At 33.8% G+C, this 21,163-nt stretch overlaps 1 protein-coding gene and 1 long non-coding RNA gene across 8 annotated transcripts in view; one reads left to right on the top strand and one right to left on the bottom strand.

The window, feature by feature from the left end:
- LOC144381601 (uncharacterized) overlaps positions 1–18,869 on the top strand; it is a 29,001-nt gene extending 10,132 nt beyond the window's left edge. Inside the window, exons 4-5 of the long non-coding RNA XR_013447059.1 lie at positions 11,761–11,932; positions 16,480–18,869. This is a non-coding gene — a long non-coding RNA (uncharacterized LOC144381601). The remainder of the gene's footprint in view (positions 1–11,760; positions 11,933–16,479) is intronic.
- The window catches only part of HLTF (helicase like transcription factor), a 50,288-nt gene that overhangs the window by 16,620 nt on the left and 12,505 nt on the right, over positions 1–21,163 (bottom strand). For 5 of the 7 annotated variants that reach the window (XM_078070571.1, XM_078070580.1, XM_078070585.1 and 2 more), the window contains exons 5-16: positions 20,531–20,628; positions 19,423–19,497; positions 18,864–19,055; positions 16,445–16,540; positions 13,343–13,418; positions 12,170–12,260; positions 10,578–10,657; positions 10,451–10,492; positions 9,298–9,387; positions 6,989–7,086; positions 1,408–1,551; positions 327–465 (exon numbers count right to left, since the gene is read on the bottom strand). In XM_078070571.1, coding sequence (XP_077926697.1) covers positions 327–465; positions 1,408–1,551; positions 6,989–7,086; positions 9,298–9,387; positions 10,451–10,492; positions 10,578–10,657; positions 12,170–12,260; positions 13,343–13,418; positions 16,445–16,540; positions 18,864–19,055; positions 19,423–19,497; positions 20,531–20,628 — 1,221 coding nt within the window. The remainder of the gene's footprint in view (positions 1–326; positions 466–1,407; positions 1,552–6,988; positions 7,087–9,297; positions 9,388–10,450; positions 10,493–10,577; positions 10,658–12,169; positions 12,261–13,342; positions 13,419–16,444; positions 16,541–18,863; positions 19,056–19,422; positions 19,498–20,530; positions 20,629–21,163) is intronic. The other 2 variants (XM_078070591.1, XM_078070598.1) reach the window with 1 other exon arrangement.

Raw genomic sequence — 21,163 nt, 5'->3', positions numbered from 1 at the left:
TCCCTGCTCGGTGGGAAGCCTGCTTCTCCCTCTCCCACTGTCCCTGCTTGTATTCCCTCTCTCGCTGTCAAATAAATGAAATCTTTAAAAAAATAAATAAAAATAAAAATTAAAAAGTCTAGTGGTTGTTCCACAAATTGACTATAATTCAAATGTTGCCACAGCATGGGCAACTGTGAAAAACAACTCAAAATATTTTATTAAATGACTTCTATGATTAATTATGGACAAATTTTATATCCATGTGAAGTTTACAAAGTTACCTCACTAAAACTTAATGATATGTATTTGAGAATTAATTTTTTTAAAAAATATAACCTTTTTACCTGTTAACACCCATCTTCTTTCTGCTTCTAAATCAAGTACAGCTTTTGTCTGCTGAGCATTTGGATTTCGGATGGCATGTCCTTCATCCAGGATCACTCTTAGCCACCTTATGCTATGTAATGGACTATCACCTTTAGTCTGAAATAAATGTTTCATGTGAATTAAAAACACAGGAAAGTAAAATAGTACTTCCTATAATTTGGTAAACACAAGTTATTATTCTTTAATATCAATACTTACTCTGTGGTAGATACTGCTTTAAGCACTATATACATTAAGTTATTGAATGCCCAAAAGCTTATGAAGTAGTATTATTTACTCATTTTACAAATGAGAAAACTGAAGCACCAAGACTGGAAATATGTTGCTCAAAGTACCACAGCTAAGAAATAGCAGAGCTACCATTTAAACCTAGGTAGTCTAGCTCTCTATTGAGACTTTGGTTCATACACTGAGCTAATTCTGCCTCAGATCAAAACAGTAATGAAAGAAAAATTTTCAGTTGTAAGAATTATTTGAATACAACATAATTAGTTTCTTTTATGTTGAAGTTAATGTTCTTACTGGAAGATCGAAATTTTGACAATAAGGTTTTTTGAAAAGCATTTTAACAATTGGAATTACAGGCAAACAAACAATTAAACTTCTAAATTAATTGGGAAACTCATGAACTTCAGCTATTAAAAAAAGCTTATTTTTAAGCTGAGATAATTATTAATCAAATCATACTTGATTTGATTTAGAAAATCTGATTTAGAAGATTTGATCAAGAAAATAATATTCTAGAATACTAGAAAAAACAAAATTCACTTATAAACTGCTATATACACTTAGTTACAATTCCAATGTAAAACTGTAACTTCAAATGTCCTAAATGGAAAATATTCCTCATTGCTGAAGAAAGTTCAACCTTTTTTTTTTGCAGAATCTTAAAAGACAATTTCCTATTTTACTTCCTATATATTCTTAAGTATTTAGAAAGAAAGGAAGAGTATAAAGTCTGAATTTTAGAACACTTTAGAAACCTGAAGCATACTTTCTTAAATTCAACTTCTGAAATATGAGTGTCAGCATACTTACTCCATAGTCATGAGTTAAAATGTTGTATGTAGTCAAAACAATATCCTGTTTTGAAAGCAAGGTTGGGTCTCTTATACGATCAGGACCATAATAAACATAAAAATTCAAATGCACATCTGATTTTATATGTTGTCCAAACTGGTCCTAGAAGAAAATTAGAAATATTTAAAATAATGAACAGATTAGTGTCACGTTTGATAAACTACTGTCCTGTACACAAATCAAACTACTAAAATTACATAAAATCAAGTTTCCTGCAATCTAAACTAAAATAACAACAATGATAATAACAATACTAAATATTACTTTATTGTCAGGAAAATGGACATATATGCAATAATAATGCATTATATAAATTTTGCTTGGCCCTACCAATGAGCAGCCACTTCATTTTTAGGAGGAAAAATTACCAAATTTCTTTAAAACTGTAATTAATTTTTAAAAAATTTAATATTTTAACAGAAAGGATCTTTAATGCTTCCAGTTAGTAAAGTTTGTAATATCAAAATTAAACCTTAAAAGAGCAACCAATATTCTCAAGAATGTAGGCAGAGATTCAAGCATAGTATCCACTTTCATTCATTTATCATAAACCTACTATTTGCCAGTTCATCAACCAGAAATGTAGTAAAGCTAAAAAGAAAAATAAGACCTGGTCCTAGCCCTCACTGAGGACATGATCTGTTTAAAACACTTGACTTTTTCTCTCAAATCTGAGATTCTGAGCAGGAAAAAAAAATCATGGTTAGATTGGGGGAAAAAAAAAAAAAGGATACCAGAAAAACAAAGCTGAGAATCTATTAGGTGAGAGATGATAAAGCCCTAAAGTATCAAGGTAAGAACAGAATGGGAAGGACAGGTGTAAAAGAAAGATACCAAGAAAAAGGGACTGATGGGACTTGAGGACTAATTAAATATGGGATATGAAAAAAAAAGGGAGAAACAAAGAAGCCTCTGATACTTCAAGTGAGTGCCTAGAAGAACTGTGTGATAAAGATATAAGGAAGTTTTGTTTTTTTTTTAAAGATTTTATTTATTTATTTGACAGAGAGAGAGACAGCAAGAGCAGGAACACAAGCAGGGGGAGTGGGAGAGGGAGAAGCAGGCTTCCCGCCGAGCAGGGAGCCCGATGTGGGACTCGATCCCAGGACCCTGGGATCATGACCTGAGCCGAAGGCAGACGCTTAATGACTGAGCCACCCAAGCGCCCAAGATATAAGGAAGTTTAAAAAAAGAAGGGGGAAGTTTAAAAAAAGAAGGGGAAAGTGGGTATAAAAATGAGAAAAGAAATGGGGTGCCTGGGTGGCTCAGTCAGTTAAACGTTTGACTTCGGCTGGCTCAGGCCATGATCTCAGGGTCCTAGGATCAAGCCCCATGTTGGGGGTTTGTGCTCAACTGGGAATCATTCTCTCTCTCTCCCTCTCCCTCTCCCCCTCCCTTAGCTCGAGCTCTTGTTCTCTCAAATAAATAAAATCTTAAAATGAGAAAGAAATAGTAAGTATTATTGTTTTAGACATTTAAAATTCTTGGACACTACAGAATGTCTGACTGGACACATATATTAGGAATATTTATTTATTTATTTTTAAAGATTTATTTGAGAGAGAGGAAATGTACAAGTGGGGGGATAGGCAGAGAGGGAGAAGGGGAGGGAGAGGGAGAGAGAGAGAGAGAATGAATCCTAAGCAGGCTCTCCGCCAAGCGCAGAGCCCAACACGGCTCAATCCCAGGACCCGGAGATCATGACCTGACCAAAATCAAGAATTGGACACTCAACAGGAATGAGTCACCCAGGCACCCCTACTAGGAAAAATTAAATATTGGTCTGTAATACAATGCAGAGATGGACTTTACAAAGTTATCAGCAGATAGTACATGAAGCTATAGGAATGAGTAAGATTTTCCAAGAACAGGCATAATGAGAAAAGGAGGTTAGGGGCAGAACCTACAGAATGGCAGTATTTAAACAGTGGGCCTGTTTTTATTGGGGTAATTTAAAATATTCCAGCAAAGAGAAAAATAAAAATAAAGCAAATGTGGCAGACTTTTGAAATTCTTGAATCTTGTTAAGTAAATGCAGATCTCATTAAAAATTTTCCTAATATTTCAAAAAAGATACCATGCCTTGGAGGGGGAGGAGGCAGACTAAATAGAAACCATGGGAGAAAAATAGTGGTCAGAAAGTTGGGGAAGCAACAAAATTGGGGGGCGGGGGAAGAATAGCAAAATTTCAAGAAGGAATACAAGGCTGATTTTTTAACTTGTAATTTATGTTCATTCCCACTCTTTACAGAAAGTTTTAAAGATGGCTTACAAAATAAAACGTAACAAAATGCCATTAGAAGAAAAATAAAAGTCAGGGCAGAGGAAAAGACAAAGGGAACTCACTGGACACGGCAACAATGGGGTCACTGAAGGCCTTCACAGTTTCTATAGAGGGTGGGAGCAAAAACCAGACTACTATGGGCTAAAGAGAGAATGATACCTGAAAGAGTAAAGGCAAAAATACTAAGAAAGAGGATAAAACATGAAAGAGTAAAGGTGAAAACACAGAGAATTTTATTAAGAAATCTAGTGGAGGGGCGCCTGGGTGGCTCAGTTGTTAAGCGTCTGCCTTCGGCTCAGGTCAGATCCCGGGGTCCTGGGATCGAGCCCCGCATCGGGCTCTCTGCTCAGCAGGAAGCCTGCTTCTCCCTCTCCCACTCCCCCTGCTTGTGTTCCCTCTCTCGTCGTCTCTCTCTGTCAAATAAACAAATAAAAACCTTAAAAAAAAAAAAAAGAAAGAAATATGGTGGAAAAGGAAAAGAGAAAGAATTCAATATGAGAAAACTGAATCAATGGGCTGCCTTGAAATGGAAGAGAACAAATTTGTGGCAGGATTAGACCCGAAATAGAAAAAAATTAACTTTCTAGAGAAAGAACGATAGTATTGAGTTTCTAGTCACTGTGCTTCAGTTGTGTGTGTGTGTGTGTGTGTGTGAATAAAATACGTGTTATTTCATTTTCTCTTGGGAAGATAACTTGTCCAAATATCCAGAATAAGTATGTGGTGGAAGTGGGATTGGTATCTTACACCTTTAACTGGACTCTCCCCTATCCGAAGACAAAAAAAGGATGATAAGGTAGATCTAGCCTGCTCATTAGGGTGCTATGTCATTTACTTGGAGGCTAGGAAGAGAGTAGGTTATTGAGAGATTGAAAAATTCTATTTTTTAAAATTTTTTAAGAGATTTTATTTTATTTATATGACAGAGAGAGAGACAGCCAGAGAGGGAACACAAGCAGGGGGAGCAGGAGAGGGAGAAGCAGGCTTCCCACAGAGCGGGGAGCCTGATGCAGGGCTCGATCCCAGGACCCTGGGATCATGACCTGAGCCGAAGGCAGACACTTAACGACTGAGCCACCCAGGTGCCCCTCTAATTTTTTTAAAAAGATTTTATTTATGTATTTATTTGAGAGAGAGTTTGCGTGCATGCATGAGCAGGGGGAGGGGCAGAGGGAAAAGCAGACTCCCCGGCTGAGCAGGGAGCCCGACTCGGGGCTCAATCCAGGACTCCAGGATCATAACCTGAGCCCAAGGCAGACGTTAAACCGACTGAGCTACCCAGTCACCACACAAAATTCTAATTCTTGACCAGGAATCCATATATGCCCAACCATTCCTCATTCCTTTAAAAATCAGTTTTTTCCAAAAAAAATAATAAAAAAATAAAAAATAAAAAAAAATAAAAATCAGTTTTTTCCATAATCTCATTAGGCAAGACTTTGCCAAGGTTTCGTCTCTAAAGTTTATGTTATCTAAAATTTTGTTTTTCATATATAAAATTGTAATGAAATACTGATGACCCATTTTTAAAATACATATCCCCAACCCAAGCTCTTAAAGAATCACAGTTCTACTGTTTATACCCCCATTAATACTTGTAAACCTCACCCTGAAACTCATTCTAGTACCCATGTACTGGCCTTCCCAAAATGCACTACATCTCAAAAGAAAGAATACTTTTGTTGGAATAAAAAAAAGAGCAAGAAAGAACTAACCCTCACTCTGGTCCTAAGAGGAAAAATGACACACTAATCAGAAGGTTTAATTTTTAAAAAATATATATACCAAAAACTTAAAAAGATAAGAATCGAAGAAGGCAAGAGTACATAAAAGTCAAGAAGAAAGTAAAGAAGCATAGAATTTGACAATTAGAGAATAACTACTAATCTTTTCCAAAGCAATTTAGAGAACAAGTGGCAGAAGCCAGATTACAAGGAGTTAGTAAGTAAAATCACAAAGTGAAAATTAAACCCCAAAAGTTATGACAGCAAAGGAAAGGATAAGAGTAGCCAACTTAAAGGTGAGACATAATCAAGAGGAAGTATTTAAAAATGAAAAAGATTCGAGTATGTTTTATGAAAAAGCCAGTAGAAAAAGACTAACCAGGCAAAGAGAAAAATAACAGATAAAATGCAAAGGTGGAAGAGATGGAATCCTATGTACAGACTGAGGTAATGGTCTTACAAAGACTAGGACCTCTTCCACCTCTGAGATTAGAGGAGGAAAGGTCAGGAGAGATGCAATAACCTTGGACGTGGCAAGAACAGAAGTTCACATCCAGTGGTCTTTATGTTCACAATGCTTCTAATAGAGTAGTTATTTCATTGTAACATGCAGCTTGAAGCTCAAACTGGAAAGGAAACATAACCAAGCTGCTCCTTACAAATAATACATCAAGAGGTTCCATTCCAATGTAATGTTTTAGAATAGAAAAGCAATCTGGAAGGGGGGAAAAAAAAGACAAAATTTTTTGGTGGGTAACCTTAAAAGCAGAGGCAATAGAATCAGAATGTTGGAGACTATATCCTATCTCCATCATTTATTAGCTGGATGATCTTAAGCAAGTTACTTAATTTCTGTGTGTTTCAATTTGATCACCAGGAAAGTGAGAATAATGGTTGTGAGGACTAAATGAGAAAATCTATGAAAAGAGCCTAGGGAAAAACTGAGCACATAGGAGCTGACTAAATGCTACAAGTTATTATATACACAGAAGTTAGTGTAGTTCTTAGAAAAGAGTTTTCAGTAATTCGTAAATGTAGCAGTCTTAAATTATGTATCTTTCCTACCTTGTGGGACAGAAATGGCAGAGAAAGAAGTACAAACCTAATCTTATAACAATTAATGATGTTTCTTTCTCTACTATAAATCTTCAAAGAATTACTTCAATTGAGTAAATAAAATCCCAATTCACCTAACAATTATTTTAACTTAAAGTGCTGACCAAGCATTATCTTTCCCAATGATGACTCTAACAATACTTTTTATCATACAAGACTAAAATATAAATCATGTCACATTTTTAAAAGGCTATGAAGAGGGGCACCTGGGTGGCTCAGTTGGTTAAGCGACTGCCTTCGGCTCGGGTCGTGATCCTGGAGTCCTGGGATCAAGTCCCGCTTCGGGCTCCCTGCTCAGCGGGGAGTCTGCTTCTCCCTCTGACCCTCCCCACTCTCATGCTCTCTCTATCTCACTCTCTCTTTCAAATAAATAAATAAAATCTTAAAAAAAAAAAAAAAGGTTATGAAGACTTACAATCCAGTTGCTTAACACAGAAAGTGGGCAGATGATCAGTGTTGTTCTTGGTCTCTCTTCAACATCAGTTTTCTTTGAACCCTCCACTGCAGATGCTCCTGAAAGAGTGAATCAGTTGAGAGTCTTTAGTTTTCTTCTCATATATATGAAGTCAATAAAGAGATGACAATATGTGCCTTTATGAAAAGAGAAAACAGGAAGAACTAAAATAAAGTAGACAGACTGTTATTTCCAGCCATGATGAAGTAACAGGAACTAGAGCTTACCTTGTCACTTTTGTTATTTTTTACCTTGTCACTTTTAAATCCACACAATGATTACTTATGGGGGGAGGGAGAGAATTGTGATTGAGAGGGGACACAGAGAAAAAGTCTGGAATATCTCCTGATATGTATTTAAGTTATTCATAGTTACTCATTAAAATAACATTTGTTTTATGCAGTTTTTGGAATCTGTACTCTAGTTAATATGGTAACCAGACTCCAAGATACCCACTTTCTGACAGTCACAACGTCATACAGTCTCCTCCCACACTCTACTAGGGTGACAAACAGGATATGGCAAAAGTGGTGGTGTATCACTTCTGAAATTAAGTTATAAAGGATGCAGTTTCTGTCCTGGGTGCTCTCTCCCTCTCTCTGACCACTCCCTTTGGAGGAAGCCAGCTGCCATGTTGCAACAATACTCAAGCAGCCTATGAAAGGACATGCTATAATTTTATTTTCCATTCCCGTACTGGACAGTATTTACATTATTTCCAATATTTTTCTAAAATTACACAGCAGGGAAAACTACTTCTTCATGGCTACATATCTAGGTGATATATCTATCTTCATTATATTTGGCCTACTTGCTGCTCACCATGGTAATTTATACTCCCATCCACAGTGCGTAAAGAGTTCCTGTTGCTGTACAACCTTGCCTATACATGGCACCCTGTGAGATTTTTAAATGTTTGTAAATATAACAGGTGAAATGGTACCTCTCTGTTCCTTTAATATGATTTTACCAGTGACTGAACCTGCACAGCTTTCCCTGTTTATTGGTTATGTTTTCTTTCCTTAAACTGTATAATTGTATTCTTAGTGGCTATTCTCCTACTGGACTGTCTTTTTCCAATTGATTTGTAGAGGTTTCTTTTTACACATTCTAAATACTAATCCTTTGTAAGTTACACTTACGAGAAATATCTTCTTCAATCTTATCATTTTTCACCTTGTTTATATTGCACTTTAATGCATGGTAATTTAAAATGTAGTAGAATCTCATCAATTTTTCCTTATGACTTCTTGTGTCAAATTTAAAAAAGCACTATGATTTCTGTCTCCACTCACTGATTTTTCTTTCTATTCTGCTTTTCTTCCAGAAATGTGCTTATTTTGTTTTTTTCACAGCTATGATTTTTTTAAATTCCTCTCTTCTATTATGGCTATGTGCCTGCAAGAAGGCACTTTTTGAGAGTGAACTTAATTCTATCTGAATTCTATCTCAAAAGAAAATTCCACATTTCTTAAAATTTCTAAAATTAGGGTCAAGAAGTATTTGAAATGCGTATTATTTTCAACTCAATTAATTGTCTGATTCTTAGACCAAAAGTTAGCTCTTTTTTCATCATTCTGTGTTGGGTCAAATATCATCTCCTTAAACAGGTCCCTTTCATCAATCAATATTTCACTATCCTTCTTTATTTTATTCACAATGTCTACTATTTAAAATTACATGTTCACTTGTTTATGTTTTCCCATCATCAGATATAAGCTCCATATACTTCTGCCTAGTATATCCCCAACATATAAAATATAGGAGACTAAGTTACAGAGATACAATAACTTGTCCCAGATCTCCTTAACCTTAGAGTTCAAACTCTTTCCTTCTCAAATATTTAGATTCTTATATAATGTTTTCCTCTGAACTACAAAATATAAAATCATAATAAAGATCACTAGCGTTCATAAGTAAAAAACAAATTCTACTCATGCCAAGAACTGAATCTTTATTATAATTTAAATAAATTCAAATTAAATGAGGTTTTAAAGAGCCATCAATTGCTCTGGACCTTCACTAGAAGAAAACATTTCTGTTATTCAGATGAGTAAAGGACCTCTTTTCCATATTTTTGACCTAACTAAAATAAACAGAATAAGAAAAGGTACTAGGAGAACACATAAACATGCACTTCCAAGAAAAATGGGATTATCTTTTTCTTTTCTCTACTTTCTAAACTTCTTGTACCATGTTTTCATAACTTTTGTCATTAAAAAATTTTTACACTGAAAAACAAAAGCTAAAAAACCATGAGATTTACTGACCCTTTTTCAACATTCTCCTTTTTGTTGTAGGGGTAGATGAAATAAGTGCACATGCAAACTCTGCATCTTCTTTAACCTTAGAAGATCCTGCTAAAATAAAACCACAGAATCATTAAGATATCTGAAAACTAATTCTCTCCTATGCTTAGGTACAGGTACCTCCTGAGAATAGGAAATAAATACAACACTTCCATACTCCAAATCTTAAGAGTGTATATTATTCAATAAAAACAAAGTATCTGGTGACCAAAACTGCCTGACACTAAGCATATAATTCCAGCTCAAAGAAGGAATATAGTCACTTGTCATAAAGTGTTACTTCTCTTGAGGAAGAGATGTGAAAGTAGGAGCAGCCACATGCAAAGTGATTCAGCTTCCAGGTGGAAGAGTATTCTCAAGGAAACAGGTGTTTGACTTCTAATGATGAGGCTGCCAAATTTTCATTATCAGCTGGTGGTAATGAGTAATTTTCCAAATGCAATACAATTTCTCAACTAATTAGGAATAGAGTACCATCCAGTTTACAAGAAAATAAAATAGTTATGTTTTAGAGATAAGGAAAAAGTAATGATACTGACTGGTTACTTTTACAGCTGTATGACAATGCGAACAGTAATATTACCAAGAAGGTGCTCCCACTCAACTTTGTAATTGTAATCTGTACATATAAGATTTTATTGGAGTCCTTTAATAAGTAGTAAAAATTACTTTGTTTAAAGTTAGTTTAAATATTTCTTAGATTTTAATTTGAAACTAATCTTTCAATTTGCCTCATTCATTTACCACCCTTAATTAGCTCCAAATGTAAACAGCAGTCAAGTGTAAGACCTATTACTAAAGAATCCAAGCTAAAGAGATATAAACCTATGGAGTTTTACTTTGTTTTTTTTATTTTTTTAAAAGATTTTATTTATTTATTTGACAGAGAGAGAGACAGCCAGAGAGTAAACACAAGCAGGGGGAGCCGGAGAGGGAGAAGCAGGCTTCCCGCCGAGCAGGGAGCCCAATGCAGGGCTCGATCCCAGGACCCTGGGATCATGACCTGAGCCGAAGGCAGACGCTTAACCGACTGAGCCACCCAAGTGCCCCTGGAGTTTTACTTTAAAATAATCCTTAAGTGTAGATTACGTATACTGAGATTTATTATACGTACCTTTTACTCTTTTAGTCTCAAACTGTGCATTTTTCAGTTTGCCTACAACAAAACCAAATACAAAAATGGTCACACTGGGAAATTAGAATATAAGACACATTATCAAATCAAGTCCATTTCATATTACCTTTCATTTTCTGTGGCAATTCACTTGCTTCATTTTCCTCTGAATCACTGCTTTCATTGTACTGGACTGCAGTTTTCCTTCTAAAATATACACAAATTTTTTATCAAACCAAAACAAAATGGGATATGAAAACACAGGTAAATACATGCACTACATATGCTTCTGTGTTGCCTGGTTTTCGAAAAAATTTCAAGGAAAATTTGACAAGTGAAAGTAAATTTGCTAAAAGCATTTTGCTTTCATATGCAGATGCATTTACTATACAAAATACAGTAGCACCATTATTAAATTTGAAAAGGTCAACCATCCTAAAATAATCATTTTTAATACTGAGCTTAATATCTGGCAATTCAAACAAAACACCTATATAAAACTAGAACTAAAAAGAAGTAACTCTTATCAAAAATACTTCTAATATAATGAAATGAGCAGCTAAGATGCAAAAATATAATTCTCTCACAATGAAAAATTTTATGTATTTTGTGTAGAAACAGTACATTACAGTAGTTAAGCACCTAAAAATAATGGACTTTGGAGTCGGACCACCTAGATTCAAATTTCCATTCCCCTACTTATTTGCTATGTGACTTTAGGGAAGTCACTTAATATTCTTCTATGCCTCAGTTTCCTCTTTTGGAAAACAGGAATAAAAATACAATTCACTTCATAAGATGTGTTACTACATTCAATGCCCCTAAAATAGTGCCTGTTGCACAGTAAACATACATGTATTAACTATCATATATGTGTTAGTTTTCCCCCCACATCCTCCTTACTATTTCCATGTCCTTTAATCTTATCTGGTCAACCTAACAGTGCTGTTCTCACACTCATGGTCAGTTAAGAGTTGTAAGATTTGATATCTAGATGAGAAACAGGAGTCCTGGTTTTGTGCTCAGTTTAGATAGGTATTAATGATAGAGAACAATTAACAAAGCCCCAGTTTTGAGATCTTTACTGAACTAGCTAATAGAGACTCAGATTTGCGATCACACCTGCAGATATTATGGTAGACAATACAACAAAAAGTATTTAGACCTACTTCTGAGGGCAAATGAAATTTACGAAGTTAACAGATTCAAGTTAAATTAGAGGAGCATTATGTATTTTATTCAAATTCTCCCTCTAGTCTACATTAATATAATACTCTCTAAAATAACTTCATCATATCTTACTTCTAAAGGTGAAATGACAAAGAACTGAGATGAGCAAAGAGTGCTTCTATCAAATCATCTAATAGTTGTCAGTTTTCATCTCCTCAAAATATAAAGAAAACTTCTAAAATCAACAAAAACAAAAAACTTGGGAGCTAGATCTTAGTTCCTATGTGAAAGAAACAGAAAAGTGGTAGAAAGGTAAGTGATTATTAAAAACTACCAATTCCCTTTTATAGATCAGTATTACTTTTCTTCACCTATAAAATGAGAACACCTACCTGCCTAAGTCAGTGATTTTGGAAGTTTCAAGTAACAGAATGAATTTGAAAGAACTATATAACTGAGATAAATGGTCATATCTCTCTCCTACATATAAGAAAATGGAAAAAGAGTTTAAACAAACATTACATACAATCAAACCATAACAGAGTTTACCTTTTGGGGCGAGAGCTAGACAACTCTGACTTGGGATATTTATTCTTTCCCTTGACATCTGAAATACTGGGTTCTCCACTACATCTAGATCCTTTCATTTCAAAGAAAAGGACAAATATACAGAGTATTAGTAAATTGCCTTGACTAGCAGTATCCTTCTTAAAACCTGGGTTTTCCAAATCAATAGTTCAACTTTTTTTAATATCTTCATTCTTGTTCTTTCAATCAGCCAGCTCATCTCTCTACCCACTCACCACAAAGGTCTACCATACTGGATCCTTTACCTAGATTCTTAACTCCTTTGACTCCCAGATGATCTATTTCACAAAGAAAATCGAATGCTATCTTCTATGAACTCCTAATTTTCCTACCTTTCATTCCCTCAATTATCTATATTTTCCAACGACCTTACTTCCTTTCCTTCTAATGCTAATTCACTTATCTATTCTCTTGATCTCACTGCCCCCACAGAGGCCAACAAATTCTTTCCACGGTACCCAAAAGCTCTTCCTAGCCATGGATTTCTTTCTTAATGCTCCCCTGTGCAAAAAGCCCTTCAATTCTGCCTTCATCTCCAACTATTTTTCTATTTCTATTTCAAACTTAGCAAAATACATAATAGCACACAACTGTTATTTCCAATTCTTCACCTACTATTCTTATCTTAAAATATTTTCAGTTTTGCTCTGCTCTAAACCAATCTTCAAAAACTAATTTTGTGAAGGTCATTAACTGCTAAACCAACTATGTAACTGCTAAATCCAGAGATCTCTTTTCATTTCTCCTCTAACTTCAGAATCTGGCTCTAACCTATCTTTCTACCCTTATCTGCTATTGTCCATGCACATTACATTGTAATTACCATAAACTACTCTGAGGTCTCAGAACAAAATACGCATTATGTTGCTATCGTTTTGTTTTGTTTTTACTGCCCTTTCATGTAACTTTTTCTCAAACAAAAATGTTCTGCCCCAGCTTCTCTGACTGGTGTACAACCACCCAATTCCATCATGACCTCCTTGATGAAATTTTTCCTGATTACCAGTTCTCATGAGATTCTTAGAAAAAGAGATCTTAAAATTTTTACATGTTACAAAGCCAGAGCTCGAATTATGTCATCAAACTGGAAAAATTTAAATTAAATATGGAGTCATGTTCAAAAGTAAACTTTACCTTTGATTAGTCCATCTGCCTTTTCACTGGTATTGTTTCCTCCAAGTTTCATAGATTGATCGTTAACATTACACTCCTGGATGAAAAGGCATATTTCTTACACAGCACTGCTGTCAGTTTTAAATAAACTTAAAATGCATCCTTTATATTGCTTTACTTTACATAATAAAGATTACTTAGATTGGTACTCCATTCTGGAGCAATGTGGGGAGGCGCATTAAGTGAAGAGGAAAAATAAACAAATAGATTAAAAAATTTTCACAGGTATCTCAAAAGAGAAAACTAATCAGTCTTTATCTTTTCAAAAGGAATACAAATGGCAAAACTCAATTATAAATGGCATATAATTACTGTAAGAAACACTGAACATGAAATAGAAATTTACTTTAGAAATAAAAGGAATTCTCAAACCATAAGCTTTTAACCAAGAGTCCCTACTCAGTAAATAACTTATCTTTAATGAGGCTGCCATTGCCATCCTTGCTCTCCGGAATTCCCAGGATGGGTAGCTCCAATAGTACAGGGTCCAGAGTACCTCCTATCATACTCTATTAGAGATTTTCTTGCCAACCCTGACTTTTTCTTTTTCCCTTCATGTATATCCCTTTGTTTCAAAATGAATCTATATATCTATATCTATCTATCTATATATATACACACACACATGAATAATATACACATGAATACCAAAACTTCTGTAAAAGTAAAAATTTACACTTCTTTGTAAAAAATTTTTACATGAGTCTAATAGGGCAGGGTTCCTCTAATCTTTAATTCTTAACTTCATTCTGTAGGTACGAATAACAAATGCCAATTGGGCTGAATTTCATTCTTCCCATTAAAAAAAAAAGTAGGTGATTTAGTCATATCGAGTAGAGATTAGGACTGGGGGGCAGGAGTACAAAGTAATTTTTGCTGAGATTGGGATAAGAAAGGATAATTTGATTTTAGTATTAAAAAAGTACATTTGAAACATCTTATAAAATCCCACCAGTTAAGTTTTACTAAAAATGTAGGTGAAAAGATCCATCCCCTTCTAAAGGTATGAGTCTAACTAAGCTGAAAATTTCAAATGTAACATATCTAGAAATATGTAACTAGGAGTTATTTTAGGTAATTTTTTATTTGTATTTTCAGAGCTCAGTATATTTTATTTTAATCAATGTCAAATATTTACATTATTTAAGACTGCATAGCCATTATAAAATTATTAAATACACTGCAGTCCAAAGTTGCCATTTTTATTATAGCAGTATTACACCTTTTTTTTTTACAAGCCAGACAAATGATTTTATTTTTTTCTCCAAGTTTTCATTTAAACTCTAGTTAGTTAACAGTATAATAAGTAGTTTCAGATGTAGAATTTGATTCATCACTTATATCCAATACCCGGAAGAAATTGATATTAAAAATGCTTTCCATCAAATGTTCTACCTTACTTCAATAATTAGTTCAACCATTTATATTAAACAACATGCAAAAAAGAACCTAATAGTTTATCCACAAATGATGTCCGTTACATTACTCTTTTTTATGAAATGATTTTGCTCAGCAAGTTTTTTCTTCAGAGTTCAAAATTAAACCTTCTACAAAGTCCAACCTATCAAGTCATATTACACTCCAATCTAATGGAACTTAAATCAATGACATTTCACTCTGTAAGCTTGGAATATCTAAATCTATTTAAAACCGTGTAATATTTTTGTTGCAATAAATTCTTAGCTGGAAATCACATTTTCAGCCTCAATTTCAATGAATGTGACAAACCAGATATTCTAACACCTTCCTGCTACCTAACACCTTAAATGCATGGCTGATTTTCGGGGGGCAGGGTGCGGGGGAAGGCCTTCCTGATAACAGATAATTTTTTAAGCTGACAATTGCTACTGAAGCTGTAAGTAGTCTTAGGTGGTGGTGTTCTGTTTTAATAACAAAATGTAGGAAGCACAGGATGTAAAGTATCAAACTAGTCATGGTAAGGAATTTAATCTCAGATATTTGACAACAGTTAAACTCCCAACAAAAGTACAAAGAAGGAAATGCAATGAAGGTGCAGAAATTAATAAAACAGACTCTTCATAAGCAGTGGCAGGAAACTGATACGCAGCCTCTTTGAAAACTAAAAAAATTAGAACAGCAGTACAGAAAAGTCCAGAGGTATTTTGCATATACCTTTTGCTCAGTTATTCCCTAATTTAAGTTCTTTGAATTTTAAGCTGAAAATGGAAAATAACTGTTTCATTCTAATAACATTTATTTTCCCCATAAAACTAATTTTTTTTAATTCTTAGAAATGGAGCATAAATATGTTTATATGCCATATGTAAAAATATATATAAATTAAATATCAAGAAAGTCACCCATGTTATCATCACTAGGACATAATTATCACTATGTATGACTACATTCAGACTCAGACATACATAAATACGCCTTTCCAAAATGAGACTTAATTCTATTCAAAATGTGTCCCTGGCCTTTTTTTTTTTTTTAACTAAAAAATATCATAAAAATAAGTGTTCTTCAAAAATAGGATTTTATAGTTGCAAAATATTAAATTTTAAGGCTACATAATAACATAACTGCTACCTTACTGTGAGGAGTTTCTTTTCTGCCTTTAAATAATGCATAGGGGGAAAAGTTTGTACTTTTATCTCTGGAAAAAATGGATTTCTGATGACTTCCTTCCTTCCATTTTTTTTTTAAACAAATTTATTTTTTTAAGTAGGCTCCACGCCCAGTGTGGAGCCCAACACAGGGCTCATACTCACAACCCTGAGATCAAGACCTGAGCTAAAATCAAGAGTCGGATGCTTAACCAACTAAGCCACCCAAGCGCCCCTCTGATAACTTCTTTAGTTTCTCTGAAGTGGCATTACTGAATCACAGATCATAAACACTTTTAAGATTCTTGATACATATTACCCAATTACCCTCAAGAATGTAGTACACAATTTTCACTCTTTTCAGCAACACATAAGAGAGGCCATTCAGCATTTCTCTAAAAACACTGGATGTATTATCAATTTTTTGGCAAATTATTTTTCAATGACAAAATTAAAATGAACCAGAGACTTTGGAGAAAACACACTAATACTTTACCTTCTTCAGCTGACTTTTTTTAATTCTTTCAACAGGAAGAGGTTTGCCATCATGGAAGTTGGTAAGAATTACTGCAATGGCTGTCAGAGTTTTGCCCTTTAAAGATGTTTTTAAAAGACAAATGGTCAGACTCCGAAACTCAACTGACCAGAGAACATTCCAAAACCAATTGTAAAATCAAATGGGCAAATATTATATAGCATTCAAGGCCACAGAAGCATACTATTATATTAAATAATCTATGTCTTAATAAAAAGAATTCTGTTGATTAAGAAATGCTTTCCCACACTGTATTACTAAGAATTATTAAATGGTTTACTCCATAAAATACTATAAGCATCCGTGAGAAATATGATTCTACTGGAAGACTGCTGGTTATAAGATTTTATGTTTAACCCTGAACTAATAACTTTATCATCAAACTACAACTTGCTTGCCATGTAGTTCAGAGCTAATTTAAAATGATTAGTAATTCCAGTATGCACATGAGATAATCATTTTATTAAATTTCATTTAAATATCACTGTAAAACTTAAAAGCTTTAACTTATCAACAAAGCATAAATGACGTATTACTTGTGCATTTTTCTTAAATAGAAGCATGTAATTTTTCATTACTTTCCATAGGTGAATTTATAATTAGCAACACAGAAATAACTCTTTGGCAATTTTAAAACAGTTAAAGCAGCAGTTTTCTAAGTGTAGCCCACAAGTCCTAGAGTTTCCCAGGACCCTCTCAGGAGTATGTACAAACCTATTTTCATAATACTGCTAAGGACTAAGCAGCTGGCAGTACATCATACTAGTGGTCATTGTATTCTTAGCTGCCAAATACTCACTTAAAAAAAAAAAAAGCTAGTTTTAAGAATATTCTATAAGAATATTCTTGATGAAGCAGGACACATGAATTTTATTAAATCCTGCCTCAAGTACACACGTAAATATTCTAAGTATAACAAGAAGGGAAGAACACATAAAAATACTTTTGTTGCACACCAAAATATGACGCTTATCTAGAGAAAAATGACTTGCGAGACTGAGGTTACAAGCTCAACTAGCACCATGCATCACCATGCATCATCATTTTCTCATGCATCACTATTTTTACTTGAAAGAATGACCAACAACCAGTTATTCATGACTGAGTGGCAGACTTTTTTTTGAAAAATGAACAAAGTACAGCTATTTTCAAGGGAAAATAATTGACAGATTTGTTGTAAATGATAAAATCTGAACTTTCAAGCAAAAATTAGAATGTTGGAAAACTTGTATCTGACACCATGAGCACAGCAGCTTCCCAAAATGCAAATGCCTACTAAAATTAGCAGTAATATCAAAGAATATAAACTTTTGATACTATATAATGAAATGCATCAACATCTGGCAGATCTGTGTAACTCAATGAACCAATATTTTCCAAATAAGCAATGCCTGATGTTATGAAATCATGCATGAGCGCAATATCCATTCAATGTGCAAGCCCACCAATGGATTTTAATGCAACGGAGTACAAAAGCTCAGATACAATTTTTAAGTTCGACATTGTTAACCTTTAATAAACTAATACTTGCTTAATTTTGTTGTTGTATCAAAGAATTATACAGTTATCTAAAAAGACTACTTTTAAAATACTCCTCCCATTTCCCAACTACGTATCTGTGTGAGGACTAATCCTTATGTACCTATACCAAAACACCTTATCACAACACACTGAATGAAAAAGCAGTTATGAGGACTCAGAATTCATCTCTTAGGCCAAACATTATAGAGATTTGCAAAAATGTAAAACAATGCCAGTCTTATCAAAATTACTTTTGTTTTGGAATAGTCCCTTTTCATTTAAAAATATGCTATGTATGTTAATAAGTAATGAGTTTATTATTTTTAAATTACTAACTTAAAAATTTTTGTTTTAATATCTAATACTATAAATATTGATATAACCCACAAATACAAAAAGCTCTTTGGGATTGTCAAAAATTTATAAAGAGTATAAGGGTTATGGAGACTAAAAAGTATAAAAACTGCTGGTATAAGGAATCATAAATGTGTATTTAATACTCTGTATATCACAATACTGTGACAGAATACAATTTCATGTAACATTGTTGTCTTTTCCTTCTTTTTTTAAAGAAAACCCATGAAAGATAAACTACCTTGAATTTCAAAAGAAAATTGAGAAATACGTTTATACATTATTGCTAATTAACTTAATTGTACCTTAACCAAATAAACTGAAACAAAAAAAACGTAGCCTCATTTTAAGTGCAAGACACAGAGAAAACTGTTCTATACCGAAAGTGAAATCTAGTTCCACACCAGCACCAACATATTCCTATCTCTTTCTACTTCGAAATTACTTTCTATAAAATTATAATTACAAAATAAAATTTTATTAACTCAAGAAAAAAAATAATTACCAAACCCATATCATCAGCTAAAATTCCTCCATGGACATTTTCTGGTCGGTCCTTCTCAGAAAAATTTGTTATTGTGTTATAGTATAAGTCACTTCGCTGTTCCCAAAATGGTGGAAGGTCTTTACTGTTTTCCCGTGAAACCATCCAAGCTAGAGCTTGTTTTTGATGTGGAAGCAATGGTGTTTCAACAGCCTATAAATAAAAGGAATGTCTTAAATAGAAATTAAACCAGTTCTTTTTCTCCATGCAGATTCTGGAAAACAGTTCATATTGTGCTAAAAACTGTACAGATTAACAGTGTATTTTAAAATTCCAAATCATTTTAAATAAAAAATATTGGGGGTGCCTGAGTGGCTCAGCTGATTAAGTGTCTGACTTGATTTTGGCTCAGGTCATGATCTTGGCGTCGTGGGCTCAAGCCCCCCTAGGGCTCCGCACTCAGAGTCGGCTTGAGATTCTCTCTCCCTCTGCCCCTCCCCCCGTCTCGCTCTCTCCCTAAATAAATCAAATATTTTTAAAAATTAAATAAATAAATAAATAGGAAACATTGGCTCAGTACCTCAGCTGGTTCCATTTCATGAGTTTTATCATCTTCTTTTAAATCTTCAAACAATTTGTCAAATTCTGTTTTAAGCTACAACAAATAGCAACAAGAAACATCATGAAACAAACCAATTAAAATTTCACTTAATTCAGTTTTCAAATCATTTAATTAACAAAAAGATTTGAATACCAAAAGTTACCTAACATATTCTTTGAGTTGCTACATTGCTTATTGAAGGCAGAATGAATAGGTGCTTTAGGTGTAAGAGGTTGTGTTACAATCAAAATACGGAAGAGATTAAATCTAGAGTTTGTCACAGCTCTGTCACAAATCTATATATAACACTGGGCAAGAGACTTAACCTTTATGGCCTATATCTTATTCTTATAAAATGAAAGGGATAATTTAGAGTGTCTCTAAGGTTCCTTCTACCATTGAAGTTCTATGATTCTATTAGTTGTATTCAAAACATTTTGTCAGATCCTACCAGGTCCATTTATTTGACTTTTTTTTTATGTCAATGACACTTCATTTACTATTACTGCAAACAACTTGTTAGGTGCTACAAAACATTAATAGATGATTTTAATCTTATGCTAATTTAGTTGGTTCTTTAAACTGATCTAATCTAATTCTATAGCAACATGTATGTGTTATAATTACTTTTATAAATTAGCACATGAATACAAAGCAGTAGCTCAGAAGAAATCAGGCTAAATAAAAAAGTTAGAGAGGTAACCTGGGGTTTACCCACCAAACACAGGCTCAAGCCTTACTAATAACGAGCAGGTAAAATATGGTAACTACAATTAGAAGACAAAAAGGCTAACAGAGATTCTCAGGGTCCTGGGATCAAGCCCCATGTGGGGTTCCCTGCTGAGCAGGGAGTCTGCTTCTCTCTCTCCTTCAGCCCCTCCCACCTGCTCTTGCTTGCTCTCACTTGCTCTCTCTCTCAAAATCTTAAAAAAAAAAGTTTTTCATATATATTCTACAGTGTGTTTCATAACTTAACATACCTGAAGATCACAAGTACTAGCACATACATATTTATCTTATTCTTTTAAACATCAATCTTCAACATTTAAAATTCACTTTTAGATTACAAAATAAAAAAGAAGCATACCTGCTCAGTTGTCATCTGTACTGCAGCATGAACTGGCATACTATAGCTTGGTCCAGCTCTTCCAGAGCCCCAACTACTTTCTAAACTGAATCCTAAAGCTGTAATTTACAAAATGAAAAGAATAAAATCACCAAATGAATTATCTTTTAGTAAGTAACTTTTAGTTGTGTTCTAAATATATTTAAAACATTTTTTAAAAACTAATAGTCATTAAAAAAATACATTATTAAAATAATGCCACATTTTCTAACAAACTCTTGCCAAATAAATAATACTTCTTCATTCCCTATTGGGAGATTCTTTTTGTCTATAATTTATCAGACGAAGTTTAAAATCAGGGATTTTAAACCAGATATTATCATTGGGGAAAATTAGGGAGGAAATACAGGACCTCTTTGTATGTATGTGTGCATGTGCATGTTCTCTCTCACACACACACACGCCCCCTCCTATGAATCTATAATTATTTCAAAATAAAGAGAAAAAAAAAATCAGGGATTTCCTTAAAAAGATTCCTAAGAAACTTACAACTCAGAGCCTTCATCACAAATTAGTTTAGCCAAACAAACTCAAATTATTTCTCAAGAGAAGAAATGTTTTATAATTCCTGCATCTTACAGTAGCAAAATAATA

Source organism: Halichoerus grypus, chromosome 1, assembly GCF_964656455.1.
Source record: "Halichoerus grypus chromosome 1, mHalGry1.hap1.1, whole genome shotgun sequence".
NCBI lineage: Eukaryota > Metazoa > Chordata > Mammalia > Carnivora > Phocidae > Halichoerus > Halichoerus grypus.
This window is presented reverse-complemented; position numbering and strand designations above follow the sequence as displayed.